Here is a 17,317-nt window from a genome sequence, read left to right as displayed (position 1 = left end):
CCTTGAGTGCAATAAATGGATTTCTTTCGCCCGTCGGAAATTACGCTAAAACGACATCGTTTCCATTTTCAATTTTCTTCGTAACTACAGGACACAAACACGACACAACGACAAAACTATGCAACTTTCCAAAAAACCAGGCGTTTCGATTCGGCTCACAAAAATATTATGCGCTCGTTATTACTTCACGTCTCGCTCTCATTTGTGATAAGGCGTATCACGTGACCGCGCGGCAAAATGGGTTAGGGTTTCATGGGCCACAAGTGGGCCCATCTTTGTTTGGGCTTAATTTATTGTCTTAATGGGCAGGCAACTGAGCCCAATTCAAGTGGCCCACCTTTCCTCTTTTGGTCTTTTTGTTTATTTATTGTTTGCTCTTCTGTCGGTGTTGAGTGTCCCATAAAAGGACTTTTTGGTCATTTCCCTAAACCACGAAATTAAATAGTAGTTGAATATATCATGAATTTATTAATCATAAACTTATTATCCACGAAATAAAAATTGGATGGTACAGTGCGGGTGATGGAGTGAAGCGGAAGATGACAGTAGGGAGCTCCGCTAGAAAAGCAAAGGCTGGGAACTCGTCAGTCGTAACTGGTGGGTGAGGTTAAGATAGGGAGAGCGTGGGTATCAAGACCTAGACAGTACTACAGATTCTGCAGTTACGGACAGTTCAGGAAGCAATATGGCCGTAGCTATGACAGGGAGTGGTCCTCCCTGACACCCTCGCTTCTATTTCCCGTAACAAAATTAATTCTATTAAATTAAAATTGAAATCCATTAATTTTCAAATACGGGTTTCCTTTTATTCTTATAACCTTAATAATACATTAGGCTCAACCATTTAGTCTCACTTATTTTTAATTTGAATTAATTATGAAATATATGATATCAATTATCAGTTAAATTTTATTAGTGGTATGTTTTATTTTATTCTGAAGATTTAGTTAGTTTATATTTTCTTTATTGACAGATATTAGTTGGTATCTTGTATCTATTTAACAATAGTAAAGAACCTTTGATTCCAATTCTATTTCTCATTCTTAATTCTTAAATGTGTATTGAGTAATAATATTTTCATATTTATTCACTTTAGATATTGTTTATTTTTAATTGCACCCTTTTGATTGAACTGGACACGACCCCAACTGCTCCGTCTGCAAATCAACCATGGAATTAAATATTATTAAATATACGTAAAATATTATAATTTATCTTCTTTTTATCGTCTTTACGAAAATTGATAGCTCCACTTTTGAAATTTGATTGCTCCACTTCTGAAATTCATAATGTCGTCCTTTCTGTAAGTAATTAATTTATATTAAAAGTATACTTATTAGTACTTTGTTTAGTTAATGTTAATAATAATTAGATTTTGAGATTAACGTATGGATTATGGAGTTTCTATTTTTCTTTACTATATTTTCAAACAGGTCGAAAATTAAGATTAAGAATATATATATAAAAAAGTAGCTTTCATATATTTGTGTTTTGAAAATATAAGTAAAATTAAAGAGTAGTTATCAGCTAAGTTAAACTATTTATGTATAATTAATTTTAGAAAGTTTGAAATAGGACTTCTCCGTGAAGGGATGAGTGCACTACGTTAATTTTATCACCATTTTATTCAATTTTATGGCAAACCACAACGTTTGGGTTATCTTTGTTAGTACACATTAGTTAATTTAAGAAATGATCATGAGTTTATATAATCAATTAATACTAGTTCCATTGGTGTGAGATGTTTTTGGGGAAGTCCAGGGCAAAGTCTTGTTGTGCAAAATAGATTGGTGAATCCTCAAATGTCAAACTTTTTGAAAGGAGTCAGAGCTTCAATTAAGGAGAGGTGTACTTTGTTCGAGGGTAGGTGTTGGATGATGAAAGTCCCACATTGGCTAGTGATCAAACTAGATAATATCATATAATTCTAGAGAGTAGGTGTTGGATGATGAAAGTCCCACGTCGGCTAGTGATCAAACTAGATAATATCATATAGTTATAGAGAGTCGTGCTCATCTAACAATCTCAACACGGTTAATTTTAATTATTTAAAAATTAGGCATGTATAATATCATATCATTGTAGAGAGTCGTGCTCATCTAACAATCTTAGTTAGTTTTAATTATTTAAAAATTAGGCTAATGCTCAAAGTGTATATCATTGTAGAGAGTCGTGCTCATCTAACAATCTCAGTTACTTTTAATTATTTAAAAATTAGGCTAATGCTCAACTATGAAAACAATTAGTTTTAATTATTGTTTAAAAATTAGGTTAATGTTGAAAGTGGAGGCTAATGCTGAAAGTGAACAATATGTTTAAAAATTAAAATGCATTACGTAAAATTGTTATCAAACCAATTTTTATTTTCTAACCATCCCAGTAATAAAATTGAAATTTGATACTATTTGACCTCTAATATAGTATTTATTATTTTATCCATTGAATTATTATAATGCAATGCCTAATTATTAAAATTGTATGGATGCAATTATAATGCTAATTTAATCCAATTAATGTTTTTGGATTTCAATTTGATTTTTGCTCGGCAGGCTTAGTTATTCTTGTTGATTTGTTAGGTTGTAAGTCTACGACTATTATTATTATTATTATTATTGTAATTTAAAGTGGTCCCATACTTTATCACCATTAATTATTAGCATTTATATAGCCAAGGAAATATTGAAGATAGACAACAATAATGACTTATTCACAGCTACCTCAGGGACGACACATAGAATTTCTATTAAAAATATAATAGTAAAAGTGAACCCATCCACAAAACATTCTTGTTTTTATTTATTTTCATGATAGAGACGGTTTATAAATAAGAAAAAAAAATTTATAAATACGATATAAAATTATTTAAATTCATTTATATATCTTTTTAATATTTTTTTATTAGGATTCTATTTACAAAATAATAATAATAATAAATTATTATTATTATTATTTATTTAGATACACAATAATTCCAATACGGAAAAAAGGAAAATGGTATTTAATTGGTATGTTACAGTCTCATCCCCAACCTTTTACGGCAAAGTTTAGTTGACGAGCTGGAACCGTGATTCTCCAGAAATGGAGACTTTCACTTACTTCGCGTGTGGTCTCATTCTCTTTCCGCTGTTCATTGGTGGCTTTCCATCTTTCTGAAAAACCAACCCTAACCGGTAAGTTTATGCTTTAAATTCTGCATTCATTTTCGTTTCACTTCCAAACATCTTTCACGCATTTTGATTCTGCAACGATTTTCTTTTTTCCACTTCTTTCAGGCCCTTCTCCTTTTGGATCTGCGACTTCAACACTTTCTTCCTCGTTCTTACGTGCTCGAACACCTATTCTTGTCCAAATATGGCAAAAATGTCGCTCTTCCTTCTCTGCAACTGCGATTGTTGAACGAATTCCCTCTTTTAGTATTTTCCAATTCTGGCTCGAATCATTCGATTGTTCACTGGTTAATTCAGGTTCTTACTGCTCGTTATCACGAAATGGAAATTTCTCTAAGTGGAACGAACTGTTTTATCTGAACTTTTTTTTCTTCTTCTTTTTCTCAGTGTTTTCCTCTCAGAAACAAGGCTATTTAGAGTTTTGAGTAGATTAGAATGGCGAAGGAGAAAATCCAGATCAGGAAGATCGATAACGCGACGGCGAGGCAGGTCACCTTCTCTAAGCGCCGGAGGGGACTTTTTAAGAAAGCCAAAGAGCTATCCGTTTTATGCGACGCTGATGTTGCCCTCATTATCTTCTCCACCACCGGGAAGCTGTTTGAGTACTCCAGCTCAAGGTTTCACTCCGCTCCTCTCTTTTATTGCAGAAACCTAAACTTCAATCGGCCTTTTACGATTTTTGAGTTTTCCTGCGTTTTCTGAACTCCTCTGATTCCATTTTCAAAGAAAGTAATACTAAAAATGGCGTGAACGAACCGTGACAGAAATGATGAACAAAGTGTTGATAAGATCGTATGTATTGGCTTACAACAATCTAACGGAAAAATGAAGAAATAAGAAAATATTCATCAACTCGATGAAGGAAATAGAGCACTCTTGTAAAGTAGTGCCTCATAAAATTTGTCCTAAACAAACAACAAACAGAAAAGATGGAATAAAATGTAAGATCTCATATCTGTTGGAGAGGGAAAAGAAATATTTTTTATAATGGCGTGGGAAACTCTCCATAGTAGATTATTATACTTTTTAAAATCTTTAGATTTAGCCCGATGAAATACTCGAAGAGAACACTATCTGCTCACTGTTAGGCTTGAGCTGTTCCAAAAAATCTATAAATCACACTTGAAAGCTAGCCCTCTCATGAGGAATAAGAATGATGGCGACAGAACTTCCGAGCCACTCAATGATAACTTGCTGCGGTCTATTATACTTAACTCTAGCTGTTTATGTTGATTAATATTGTCTCTAATCATATACAGATTGTAGTGATAAACATGGATTCATTATCATTGATTTCTTCTTACTTTAATCTCTTCCTGGCTCTTTGAGCTTAACTCTAGCTGTTTATGTGGATTCACTGATTATTATCTGTATTTGACTTTCTGTAGTATGAAGGGAATTATAGAAAGACATAACTTGCACTCTAAGAACCTCCAGAAATTGGAACAACCATCCCTTGAACTACAGGTTTGGCGTTTTCTTTCCCTCTAGGGATGTAAATGGCATGTCTTTCATCAATATTCATTTTTATAACTATTATCTGACGATAAAATCAATATTATTTTATGGACGCCGAATAACATCGCTCATAATTTTGGCATTTCAAAACCGGAAACAACCTTATTTTCCTGAAGACCACAAATCATCGTGAAAGTATTTTTTTTTTCTTACATTGATTTTTATGTTCTAAAAAAATAGAAACATATTTAAATTTAGTTTCTAAAGCAAGCAGCACTAAACTGTAGAAAATTGCTTGGAACTAATAGCCGTTAGTTCTATCCATCTAGTACACTTTTTTTCTTTGGAACTCTTTTATGTTTGAAGTGTACAGAGTTTTTAATTCATTTCCTTTTTAGAGCTAAACTTATTTTAATATCATTATTAACATTTGTATCTTCTCCCCCCATATTTTTTAAATTTAATAACCGTGTTCGAATTTGAGATGATGATTCTGAAATTTATATTAAAAGACCGAAAGCAATGCTAAAAAGAAGGATCAAAGGTTTATATTTTGCTCGTGCTTATTTTTGTGTGTAAAATGGTACAATAATACAGATCTTGTTCTTAGTAAATGTACTTAAATCAATATTCAAAAGGAGAGATGCGAGTTGATTATATTTTTAACTTGGGGACTTGGATGTTTATAACCCAATAATGGCTCCCTTCCTCTAGTTTGCTGAAATATTGTTTATACTGTCAACGGTTTCAGCTCGTTGAAAACAGCAATTACACTCGATTAAACAAGGAAATTGCAGAGAAAACTCATCAGCTAAGGTATCTATTTTTTTAGACGAGAAGTTGTTTGTTTATTATTTGTTTTAATACTACATATTTAGATGTGATGTTATGAACCTCATACTTCAAGAGAAGGATTAGATGTTGAGCTATACTCATGTTGGTTGATCTTATGGTTAGGAAGGAAATCTATTCCTTTTTACCCACCTAGATTAGCAAGTCATTTTTAAACTCCAAACTCAATTGCGTGTTGCAATTTGAACATACTTTGTATGCTTGATTTTGTAGTTAGGTTTACGTTTGTGATTAGGTTTGGGCTCTTTTATTTGTTTGATTTTCTGATTTGGTTCGAGTATTTTCTTGATTAGATTTAGAGAGTTTTTTTTACGTGTTTTGTTAGTTGAAAATATTTTATATGATTTATAAACTGGTTCACAGACAATTTTCAAATTAGTTTTGAGGCATTAATTACAACCCTTGTACAAGTTCAAGGGTTTAAATGGATGAGATTAAAAGTTCAAGAATTAAAAACAAAGTCACTCACTTGATGAAAAAGAGAAGAAGTTGAACTTCCGTAATCCTTAAATGTACGAGGGAAATTGCAAATTATTTTTTTTATAATGTGTGTAAGTGGTAGTCAGATAATAACGGTCTCTTCAGGCGAAATTTTCTATTACACGAACACACTGCTAGAGAAATCCAAGCACATACACAAACACGATTAAACATGTTGACAATTTAGGCAAATGAGGGGCGAAGAGCTGCAAACGTTGAATATTGATGAACTGCAGCAGCTAGAGAAGTCACTGGAGTTTGGATTGAGCCGTGTAATGGAGAAAAAGGTATTTTCCTTTTCTTCACAGTTCATAATAAAATCCCCTTTTCTTCTAACGTACAGTTTCTTTTGTGTCCCAGGGCGAAAAGATCATGAAGGAGATCACTGATCTTCAAAGAAAGGTCAAGTACCATCTTCCAATAATAAGGCTATTGAGCAAAGGACCCATATTAGTAGAATCTATTGCAACCTTCCTATAATACTTGATAATGTCGCGTATTTAATTTAAACCATAATCATAAATGTTAGCTATTTTTAAAATAATTTTATAATAAACCATTCATTTCCAGTATGTATGCATGAGAAATTTAATTAATTGTAATTAAATAAAGTGAAGCTAAGCACAAAGTTTTATGTGCAAGCAGTCGGCCGAGCTGGTGGAAGAGAATAAGCGACTGAAAAAACAAGTAAGAAAAATCCTTTTCGCAGCATTGTAAATTGTATCATTTAAAGCTGTTTGCGACTTACAGCCGGTGATGTGCAGGCGGAGAAAATGGATGGTGTGAGGAACTTCGGCGTAGAGCCCGAGATTTTGGTAGTGGAAGATGGCCAGTCCTCGAACTCAGTCACTGAAGCTTGTGTCACCAACTCCAATGGCCCGGCTCAAGATCTGGAAAGCTCAGACACATCTCTGAAGCTAGGGTAACTTCATTCTCAATGTCTTAAAATTGATTTAAATTATTTTCCAGTAATGTGTTCATTAGACTGGTCAAGTTTTAGGTGATTGAGTGGTCATTTATCCAATGGATGCAGGCTGGCATATTCCGGGTAATGGTGATAGAACAGGAAGATGAACAGTCACTGTAGCTAGCAAAAGGCAGTTTATAAACATAATTATATACCCTAAATTTTGGGTTAGTTGAGTAATATAACCCATCTAAATCTTAATCAACCAATTCATGAGGTTGCATTTTCCAGAATTCAATGTGCACCGTTTAGCGAATCAAGTTAGTGAGCAACTGAGCTTGATGAAGCCTTGGTGTGTAGGTGAACCACTTGTAATTTTCTGGGGGTAAGGATTTAATGGATGCTTGTAACGATTGAGTGTTGCTGGTGACATGTTGCCCTTGTTTTGTAAAGCAGACTCGTAATTTTAGTTTGAATCAATGATAGTTGTTTGTACTCTTGAACAGCTTAGTGCGATAATATTGCTTTCCCCATTATAGTAATACGAATTTTAAACGAGTTAGGGTCCAAGTTTAGCTCTTTGAATTTTGTATTTTCACACAAGGACCTAAGGTTAGGACAATTTCGTCCTCCCCACATCCAATGTACATCTTGCGCCTATGGGCCACCCATACGTAAATGGGATATGATAGCTTCTTTATTGTCTAACGTGATGATAAACGGCTCATATCGCCATGACCTTCTCTTGAATACTTGAAGTACAATACCGGTATTTACAATTTTTACTTCGAAGGGTCTCCCGAAAATTGGGTAGCTGTTGCAGACAATACAAGCAATAAAACTAAAAATGGATATCTTTGGGCTCAAATCTACATTGATAGTTACTTTTTAAGTGGTAGTCATACGTTTCTCTTACTTTTGTGTATTATATACAAATACAATTGGATCTAGATATTGATCAAAATCATCTAATTAGTCTTTGTTTTGTCGTACAATACTTTACTTGGATTTCGCTTCTTGAGTTACTAATTGGTGGAATACTAGTCAATCTGAACCAAAAGCAAGGTTCGGTCCAAATCGAGTGCTCCATTTAGGCATTAAAAAAAATCCATCATTGATTTGAGATATCGATTCTACGAATTCTACTTAAAAAAATATAGGTATAAATAAAATATCTCTCTTCTATACGAATTTTTTCTAACTTACTTTATTGGATAATACACTAACATACCAAATAGCATTTCAAATATTAACGATCGAGTGTTCACTCGATTTAACTCTTAATTTCCTGTTAACTAAATTTAACTCAAAATTGATTTTTTTATAGTATAAGAAAAAGTAAACATAAAGCTTTGATGATAATCACCAAATATTTGCTTTGATCCAAAGCCATTTCTTTTCTTTGCCATTGATTACAAATTCACGTCCTTGTAATAATTAATTATTATAAATGGGAAATATCTAACTTTTGTAATTAATGCAGGCTTCGCAAATGGGGCCTCATCAATTCTTTCGCTTCTTAAATGAGTTTGATTTGTATATGCGATTATAATTTCTATTAAAAAAAACGTTAAATTATATATTTAAAAAATCTCAAAATTTTTCTCTCTTATAAACCTTTCAAAACTATTCTTAAAAGAGATTCATTAAAACTTTACACCGATCATCTAAAATGACACGGCGACGACTCAAAAACTTATTTGAATTAAGTGTATATATATATATAAAAATAAAAATAAATAAAAAAATTAAAAAAAGAAAGAAAGAAAAAGGAAACCTTCAAATAATTTGAATTTTAGTAATTATTATTTTTTTAAATTTTCAACAACAGTTTTAAAGGTAAAAGACCAATAATATTACAAATTTTAGAAAATATAGATATTTTTTTTTAACAAAATATGTTATAAACTTACTTTTGTTTTTCTTAAAAATTATACTTATAGCATAAAAATATATATATATAGAGAGAGATAAAGTTCAATAATATGTGGTATTAGCCATTCAAAAAAATTTAATCTTTTGATCGAGATTACCTATTTTAAAGAAGTTGAGTCATGCACACGTTAGCATGCAAAATACAGATTAAAAATAACATACGTATGATGACCAAAGTCTCCGTAGGTTAATTTAGGGAATGATCATGAGTTTATAACTAAGGAATACTCCCTCAATTGATACGAGAACTTGTGGGGAAACTCACAGTAGAACCATTGTAGAGAGTTCATCAAACTTAATCGTGCTTTCCCCACTAGCAAAACCATTATAGAGAGTTGGTCAAACTGAGTTGTGGTAAATAAGGACTCCAAATCTTTTGGACTCAAGTAGGGATATCCTCTTTGTTGAAGAATTTGCAATGCTTCAATTTTCGAACACTGCTGCATAAAATAATTTGTAAAGCTTGATTTGTGTAGCGTGAAGATCTAATCACATTGCTCGCGATCGTAGAAGAAGAGAAGAGGTTACACAAATCGGAGTGGAACTGTTTCAATAATGGCAGTCGTTGTCGAAAGCCGATTGTCGGTGCTCACAGTAGCGATATAGATGAATCCAATGAAGTGGACCATCAAGCAGAGGCAGAGGTAGCAACGAGTCAAATCTATAATTCACTACGTGATTCTCTGATTAAGGTGTACGACAATCTTTAATTCGCCTTACCCACCGATTATCCGCTTGGGCCCTCTTTGAAAACGACCCCCCTTCTCTCCAATCAATTCATCTGCGAGCTGTACAGATGTCCATGTGTGTGAATCAGATGCTTTTACTCTCATCTGCCCTACTACTCCCTCTCATTCTCTCATAACCCATTTCCATTTCAATCAAACCTCTCATCTCCTTCATTTCAATCCATTTCTGCTTGGGTTTGCGTTTTCGCTCATCTCCAAGATCTGTGGTGATTTCGAGTTTTGTTGATGGTTTTGGTTATGGGACTCAATTTTCAGTCCAACAGAGCTGGAGCTCTTGCTGGTGTTTTTGTGCTGCTTTTTCCCGTTTTTCTACCGGGTTTGTTTAGCCCTTTGGGGAATGCTTCTCCTTCCACGTTCTCGGTATATCTTTGCCACTCTGTTCATTTTCTTTTTCCGTTTTGTTTGCTTGAAGGGCTTGAACATTTGATCTTCTGAGTCTTGTTTGTGAAATTATTTACTTGATGTTTTGATTTTTGAAGGGTTTCCGTAAAGAGAAACATTTTTCTTTTTGGAACTGTAAAGGCAAATTTCAGTGGCCTTCTTCATTTATAGTATGTGGGTATGAATGTTTGGTTCATAATTAGTTTAGTTTTAGGTGAATGGTACTCCATTAGGCCAGTATAAGTTAACTCTGGTTGAACCTAACCTGATTAGCATGGTTTGGATGTAAAAAGGAATGGTTAGTTTTAATCTCTATTTTGTCCAACTTTTCCCCAGTGTTGACTAGTGGGTGGATTATGCACTACACTTGGGCTGTTTATGAGTTCTTAAGGCAATAATTGATGATATAATTGGGTAATCTCTTGTAGGAATGGAACACTCCAAAGCCCAGGCACTCGCGTCTGCTGAAGAGTGCTTTACAACGCCGAAGTGTGGGTAAAAGTTGATTGATCATATTATTAAAGTTGTTTTAGTCTCCAACTATGTTCTTTTACGAATGAGAATCTTATATTGTTAAATTCTATTTCTATAACAGTCAAAACTGGATCAGTCTGATTTATGGGCTCCTTTGGCTGATCAAGGATGGAAGCCTTGTGTTGCTTCAAAAGCTTCCTGTAAGTCTGAGTTGTAGATCTTAGAAACTTCCCATGATCATTGATGTATTGAGCTTGATTCTGGATTAGTACTCGTACTTTCAAATACCCAAATTTAGTTTATCTTCTACTATTCGTTTGAAGTTAATTTTTTACCAATTTTTTAAAATGCTAGTAACTAAATTTGGACATTTGGAAGTGCAAGAACTAAATTTGAATGAAATCCAAACGACCAAAATGATATTTTATCATTAAAACATATTACTTGCTGAATTACTGATCATTTTCATGTCTGGTTTATGTCCTGCAGCAGTACCATGGAAGAGTGAAGGATATATCCAGGTGTTTCTTGATGGAGGGCTGAACCAACAAAGAATGGGAGTATGTGCGAGTTCATTTAAGCGTGTGCGAGTTCATTTTGTTGATGATATCGTTTTCAAGTTTAAAACACTTACTTGATCCACATGCAGATATGTGATGCAGTAGCTGTTGCAAAAATTCTAAATGCAACCCTTGTGATTCCCTACCTTGAGACTAATCCTGTCTGGAAAGATTCAAGGTACTTAGAAACTTCGCTCTTCGTGATATTATATATGAAAAAGTTATCACGAGATTTTTTTTTTCCACTTATCCTTTGTTTTTTGGTATCTGCAGTTCTTTCATGGATATATTTGATGTAGACCACTTTATTAATGTGTTGAAGGATGACATTTCTATAGTTAAAGAACTGCCAGCTGAATTTTCTTGGAGTACTAGGGAATATTATGCTACAGCCATTCGGGCTACTCGAGTCAAAACAGCTCCTGTTCATGCCTCAGCCAACTGGTATCTTGAAAATGTCTTACCGGTACTACAGAGGTTGGTATCGAAGTATATCCGTTCTGATCTTGTAGGAGCATGTGTACTTGTTTTATGTTCTTTTTCCAAATCAATTATTCAGCTATGGCATGGTTGGAATTGTTATATATTGGTTTTACCTTAGTTTTTTTGTATTAATGATTCAGCTACGGTATCGCTGCCATTGCACCCTTTTCACACCGTCTAACGTTTGAGAACTTGCCTGATGAGATACAAAGGCTGCGCTGTAAGGTCAACTTTCAAGCATTATTTTTTGTTCCTCATATCCGAGCACTAGGAGACGCTCTCATCGGTCGGCTGCGGTATCCTTCGAATAAGAGTGGAGCAAAGGAGGCTAACCACCCAAGTATGACCACTGTTGCAAATGATCAAGGTCCATTGAAGTTTGTTGTTCTACACCTTCGATTCGACAAGGTATAGCCATCCTCTTTGGATTTCTCTCAAGGTTTTAAAACGCATATGCTAGGGAGAGGTTTCCACAATGTGTCCGTTTAAAGTTTCATAGCGGCTGATTTCTTTATGTTTTCCCTGAAGGACATGGCAGCTCATTCAGCCTGTGATTTTGGCGGGGGGAAAGCTGAAAAACTTGCTTTAGCCAAATATCGTCAAGTGCTCTGGCAGGGAAGGGTCCTTAACTCTCAGTTCACGGACGAGGAGTTGCGGAGTCAGGGGCGTTGCCCATTAACACCTGAAGAGATTGGTCTGCTGTTGGCTGCTTCGGGTTTTGACAACAATACCCGTCTATATCTGGCCTCCCACAAGGTAGTTTCCTTCTCTGTATACAAATAAACCAACTAAACTTGCTTATCTTTGGTTTGAAAGTGAAATTACTTCCATTACTTGCAACTCTAAAGTGCAAAACAACATGGTTTTTCAGGTATATGGTGGGGAAGCTAGGATTTCGACTTTGCGGAGTCTTTTTCCATTAATGGAAGACAAGAAGAGTCTCACTTCTGGAAGTGAACTAGCCCAAATCAAAGGAAAGGCTTCTTTGCTAGCTGCGGTTGATTACTATGTAAGCCTGCACAGTGACATTTTTATCTCGGCTTCTCCTGGAAATATGCATAATGCAATGGTGAGTTAAATGCTAGTTGATCCATATTTTGTCAAATCTTTCTGAACAAAATCTGTGCATTTTATACTAACACTTCCTGCAAGTTATGTATCTATTAAAACGATGATCATTCTTCTACTCGTTCTCGATATTTAACAGGTGGGTCATCGCACGTACGAGAACTTGAAGACCATACGACCAAACATGGCATTGTCGGGACAGCTTTTCATGAACAAAAGCATCATTTGGTCAGACTTTCAGCAGGCTATTGTTGAAGGCCACAAAAACAGACTAGGACAAATAAGGTTGAGAAAGCCGAAGCAGTCAATATACACATATCCAGCGCCTGATTGTGTTTGCCACAATTGAAATGATGTTCTTCTTCCACTTTCTATCACTTAAACAGACCACGTGTAACGGTGTAATACTATTTGTAGTAGCAGTCCTTCCTTATATATGGTATTATCAATCGGAAGTTCCTCTCTGGTCATCCTGATCATATGATGTTTCTAAAAACCAGGGCGAGGAACTATCTTAGTTTTGTAAAGATGTGTAGTATGCTATTATCTTCGATTATCGACAAATTATCTCAATGTAGCGAGTTACTCCTGTATAAAGAATTGTTTATACAAATTACATAATCTTCGGTGCAGATTTTTGTTTGGTACGTCTCAAAAGATGGATAAGAGTTATTTTCTTGAACTTATCTAGACATTGGGGAAGGAAAAGAGACAGAAAAGAACAACGAATCCATGGTCCACTAATAAGCAAATAATGGAACATGTAAGAAGAGTTACACAGAGGGACAGAAACCTTGAAACAAATTTGAACACTAGCTCTTTAAGTAAAAATAAAGTTGAGCCTGTTCTAATCACTTGTTCGTACAAAACAGTAGGATCCCATACTACGTTAAATTAAAGAAGCTTGGTGCTTATACAGAGAATTTGTACAGATCAAAGCGATTTTGAGGCAAAAGAATTGTACTGACCGTAGAAGTTGTTAGCTACTGGTTGCAGTCAGCAGGCGCGGCTAACAGTTGAGCTCTCTAAAGGGCGATCTTGCATCAGCCGAGACTTCAGATCTTTTCATTGAAGGAGAATTCACGTTCTCTTTCAGCTCAATGCTTTGACATTCATTAGCACAAGGGAGGAGCAGCATTATCTTCTCCAGAAGGACCATCAATTCTCTGTCTGAATTCGAAAACTCGCTGATATTATTGCCTAAGCCCCCAATGATACCCACCAAGTTTTCCTTTTCTGAAGACAACTTCATCACGTCTTCCACTAAATTACCTTTCTCACTCCTGAGCTCATCGATTAATACATCTGAATATCTTAGCTTTGTCTTCAATTCATCAGTCAGTTTCTTCATTTCAGTCTCTTTTGCTTCCAAATCTGCTTCAATCTTCATTGCTTTATCTCTTGCATGACTCAACGATGCTTCCTGCAGCTCCAGCTTCTGCTGTATAACACGAACATTATCCTCAAGTTCCACAATCATCAGTTTCTTCTCTTCAGTTTCAAGAACAGCCAAAGATTCAGCAGCATTAATCTTCTCCCATAACTGGTGGACGATATCAATTTCTGCTTGCTTTTCATTAATCTCTGATGAAAAAGATATCAAAGAGCTGTTGAATTGCTGCTCCAGTGAATGTACTAGCTGCATGAGTTTATCTATTCTTTGGTTTTTCTTTTCTACCATCTGGATTAGCTTCTCCTTCTCAAGCTCAAACATACTCTCAGCACCAAGATGAGATAGCAATGCTACTTCAAGTTCTCGTCTCAGTGAATCTTGCTCCAGGCACTCAACTTCATTTTGGAGTTGCTCTAACATCTCATCCTTCTCTCGTATAGTCTGAAGAAAGCTATCCCTCATCGATTCAAGGGAAGCTGATTCCGCTCCTGACAAAGCAGTGGCCTCCAGTTCTAGTATTTCAAGCCCTTGCTCTAGCAGCATAACTTGTTGCTCGAGGTTTTCAATCCTCTTGTCTTTCTCATTTAACTTTTGAATAAGGCTATCTCTCTCTCGCTTAACGTTCTCTCCTTCATGGATTTCTTCAAGAAGTGAGGCTTCCAACTCTCTTCGTTTGCTATGATTTTCCTCAAGATCAACTTGTAATTGTTCAGCTATAGATCTCCACATATGCACTTCAAATTCAATTTGGTTTCCTTCACACATCTTATCATCCAGTTCGGCATTTGCTTCTTCCAAGGTATTACATGCTTCCTGAAGTTTATCCATTGCATCACATTCTATTTGCAACACTTGTTCTTCCAGTAGAAGATAATCCCTGGACGATTCTTCAAGTATTTCCATAGCCTGATCAAGCTCTTGCAGCTTTAATTTGTACTGCTCCTCAATTAGCTCCATTGATTGAACTCGAACATAAATAGATTCTTTTTCAGCAAGTTCAGCATTTGCCTTGCCCAAGGCATTGCAAACTTCAAGTTTTTCTTCTGCATCATGTTTCATTTGCAAGTATTGCTCCTCTAAGTAGAGCTGACACCTAGCTGATTCCTCGAGCAATTCCTTGTAGCCATCTATTTCTTTCTGCATTAGCTGAAGCTGTTCCTCAAAAAGATCCAAGGATTCTACTCTAATCATCAAAGAGGCCACCTTGTCACGTTCCTCTTCAATGTCTTTGTTGGCCTTTGCCAAAGCCGCATTCTGCACCTCCACCTGCTTCATCAATAAACATATTTTCTCTTCTCTATCCTTGTCATGCATGTAAACTTCAGCCACTTCTTTCGCCAGCTTAACTTGAGCCTCCGATATTCCCTGATTTAATACAAGTACCATGGCAGAAAACTCATCATTTTGTAACTTCAACTGCAATGCTGAAGAATAATGACTTTCCAACGTTGCTTCAAGATCCTTTATTGCTGCTTCTTTTCTGCATAGCTCAGATTTGCAATCGTTCAAGTTACTCAAAACTTCTTCCATTTGAGACGTCCATTCAACTTCTTTAGCCCTTAGATTTGCAGTACATTCACCATGGGCAGTTTCCAAGCTTTGCATTTTCTTTTGCAATTCTCTGAAAGAAGGCGAACACCCATCTACTTGAATTTGTTCCTCCTGGAGTTCTTTAATGGCTATCCGCAACTCCTGATTTTCTTCCTCCAGCTTTCGTGTTTGATATTCACGTTCCTTGAGAAATGAATCTTTTGTTCCTAATGAACTTCTTAAAGTAGCTATTTCTTTATCCCTCTGAGCAGTCATCTCATCCAGCTGCGTTTTTGCACGTTCACACTCATCAAGAACATTATCAAACCGTGTTTCAAAATCAGTAACTTGAATCTGTAAATATTTTCGTCGACTCTCTTCGTAAGCAAGGGATTGATGGCACATTTCTAACTTGCTATTAAGATCTTTTGAGATTAACATTTGAGAATCTAGCCTTGTCTGCAGGGAAGAGATCTCATCAAGCAGTGTACCTTTTTCCAGCTCCCACTCTTTTTTGTTCGCCTTGAATTGATCTCGAACCTTCTCATGTGCCTCTTCCAGATGTTTAAAGTGCTCTGTCTTCCATTTCAACTGATCTTTAAGTTCTGCAATTTCATTGTTTAAATCAATTAGTATATCATCTCTTTCTCCCCCCTCATTCTGTACAAGTCGTTCTTCAGCTTCTGAACACTTTCTTTGCCAAAGCAAGAGATTCTCTTTGAGGCCTCGAATTTCTTCTCCATATTGACATATCTTCTGTTCTTGAAGCATGCATTTCTCATTCGTGCTATCCAAAGCCGATAGCAGCCTGCTCATTTCTTCTTTCAAGTTTTCAAATTTCTCGTTGGCATCAGCTCGAAGCTTATCATTCATAGAACCAAGATGCTTTACAGCAGACTCTCTTTCAACCAAACTTCGTTCAACTTCCTCCAAACGTTTCTTCTCCTTGGATAATTCTTCCGCCTTTTCATTTACCTCTTCAGCTAGCTTCTCAATTTTCAAATTCGCCTCCTGTAACTTTGCAAACTGCTCGCTATTAACTCTTTTCAAATGCTCAGATAACTCTCCCTTCATCTTACATTCTGCTCTAAGCTTCTCTATATCAGCTTTTGCTTCATCCAGTTCTTCAAGAATCCCTTCCATATTCCTTAGTTCTAAATCTGAAATGTGCGAAGGAAAAATAATAGAAAAGAGTGAATATTAGAACAAATGCGGACAGGGCATTCGCATTCACTGAGAACATTGCAATTTCTTTTGGAACTCCAGGGCTAATACAACAATCTTAGGAAACCCTAATGAACAAAACGCAAGTAGGTTTTGAATGTTATTCTGTATCTTCTATGACTAATTAAACCTCAGATTCAGATAAAACGAACAGAAAAATGAAATCCAGATGGTTGCTTGAATATTACCTAACACATTCAGTTTTGTGGATTTTCTTTCTGTTTTTTTCACGACCAATTTACTCAGTAGCAAACAAAAGCTGCGTTCCATAAATAATCCGATCCGATACCATACTAGTCTATCAAAAGCTCTGACAGGCAATGTCAATTGAAAAGATATCTCCGGGATTCCAAAAACACTAAGAAAAGACGTACATAATTGGGGAAATACATTCCAGAAAACTAGGGCATTTATAAAGTTCCTCCCAGGAAATTAATGAATTATGAACAAACACATCCCTAGTTTAACCAGAAAATGTGATGACCCAATCCTGTTCCTCATCATTAACCTAGACGAATTAATATCGAGTATATTCGGTCAAAATTAACTCAGATTACAAATTACAAAAGAATGTTTCAAAATCTTCCGAGGAACAGAAAATATTCAAAAAGAAAACCAGATCCAATCTACTTTTTTTTTTTTTTTTTTTTTTTTAA

At 35.4% G+C, this 17,317-nt stretch overlaps 3 protein-coding genes across 5 annotated transcripts in view; 2 read left to right on the top strand and 1 right to left on the bottom strand.

The window, feature by feature from the left end:
- Positions 1-3,029: 3,029 nt before the first annotated feature.
- On the top strand, positions 3,030-7,370 carry LOC111463267 (MADS-box protein JOINTLESS-like). 2 transcript variants are annotated; one of them, XM_023107132.1, is made up of 10 exons: positions 3,030-3,170; positions 3,273-3,464; positions 3,555-3,784; positions 4,556-4,634; positions 5,377-5,441; positions 6,145-6,244; positions 6,318-6,359; positions 6,603-6,644; positions 6,722-6,879; positions 6,991-7,370. In XM_023107132.1, the coding sequence occupies exons 3-10, from the start codon at positions 3,603-3,605 to the stop codon at positions 7,007-7,009; spliced, it is 687 nt and encodes a 228-aa protein (XP_022962900.1). In that variant the 5' UTR covers positions 3,030-3,170; positions 3,273-3,464; positions 3,555-3,602; the 3' UTR covers positions 7,010-7,370. The 2 variants fall into 2 exon arrangements, with proteins under 2 accessions (XP_022962900.1, XP_022962901.1); XM_023107133.1 differs by lacking the exon at positions 3,030-3,170 and having other exon boundaries at positions 3,213-3,464.
- A 2,207-nt stretch (positions 7,371-9,577) lies between these two features.
- Positions 9,578-13,143, top strand: LOC111463266 (O-fucosyltransferase 39-like). 2 transcript variants are annotated; one of them, XM_023107131.1, is made up of 10 exons: positions 9,578-9,908; positions 10,358-10,420; positions 10,525-10,603; positions 10,896-10,963; positions 11,053-11,141; positions 11,237-11,440; positions 11,587-11,854; positions 11,975-12,202; positions 12,318-12,515; positions 12,654-13,143. In XM_023107131.1, the coding sequence occupies exons 1-10, from the start codon at positions 9,774-9,776 to the stop codon at positions 12,861-12,863; spliced, it is 1,542 nt and encodes a 513-aa protein (XP_022962899.1). In that variant the 5' UTR covers positions 9,578-9,773; the 3' UTR covers positions 12,864-13,143. The 2 variants fall into 2 exon arrangements, with proteins under 2 accessions (XP_022962899.1, XP_022962898.1); XM_023107130.1 differs by having other exon boundaries at positions 9,581-9,908; positions 10,893-10,963.
- A 165-nt stretch (positions 13,144-13,308) lies between these two features.
- Positions 13,309-17,317, bottom strand: part of LOC111463262 (uncharacterized protein At4g38062-like) — a 4,741-nt gene continuing 732 nt past the window's right edge. The window contains exon 2 of the mRNA XM_023107129.1: positions 13,309-16,597. Within this exon, the coding sequence (XP_022962897.1) occupies positions 13,524-16,597 (3,074 nt within the window). The 3' untranslated portion in view covers positions 13,309-13,523. The remainder of the gene's footprint in view (positions 16,598-17,317) is intronic.

The sequence above is a fragment of the Cucurbita moschata genome, unplaced genomic scaffold (assembly GCF_002738365.1).
Source record: "Cucurbita moschata cultivar Rifu unplaced genomic scaffold, Cmos_1.0 Cmo_Scf00028, whole genome shotgun sequence".
Taxonomy (NCBI): domain Eukaryota; kingdom Viridiplantae; phylum Streptophyta; class Magnoliopsida; order Cucurbitales; family Cucurbitaceae; genus Cucurbita; species Cucurbita moschata.
The sequence above is the reverse complement of the archived record's forward strand: the minus strand, read 5'-3'. Positions and strand labels throughout refer to the sequence as shown.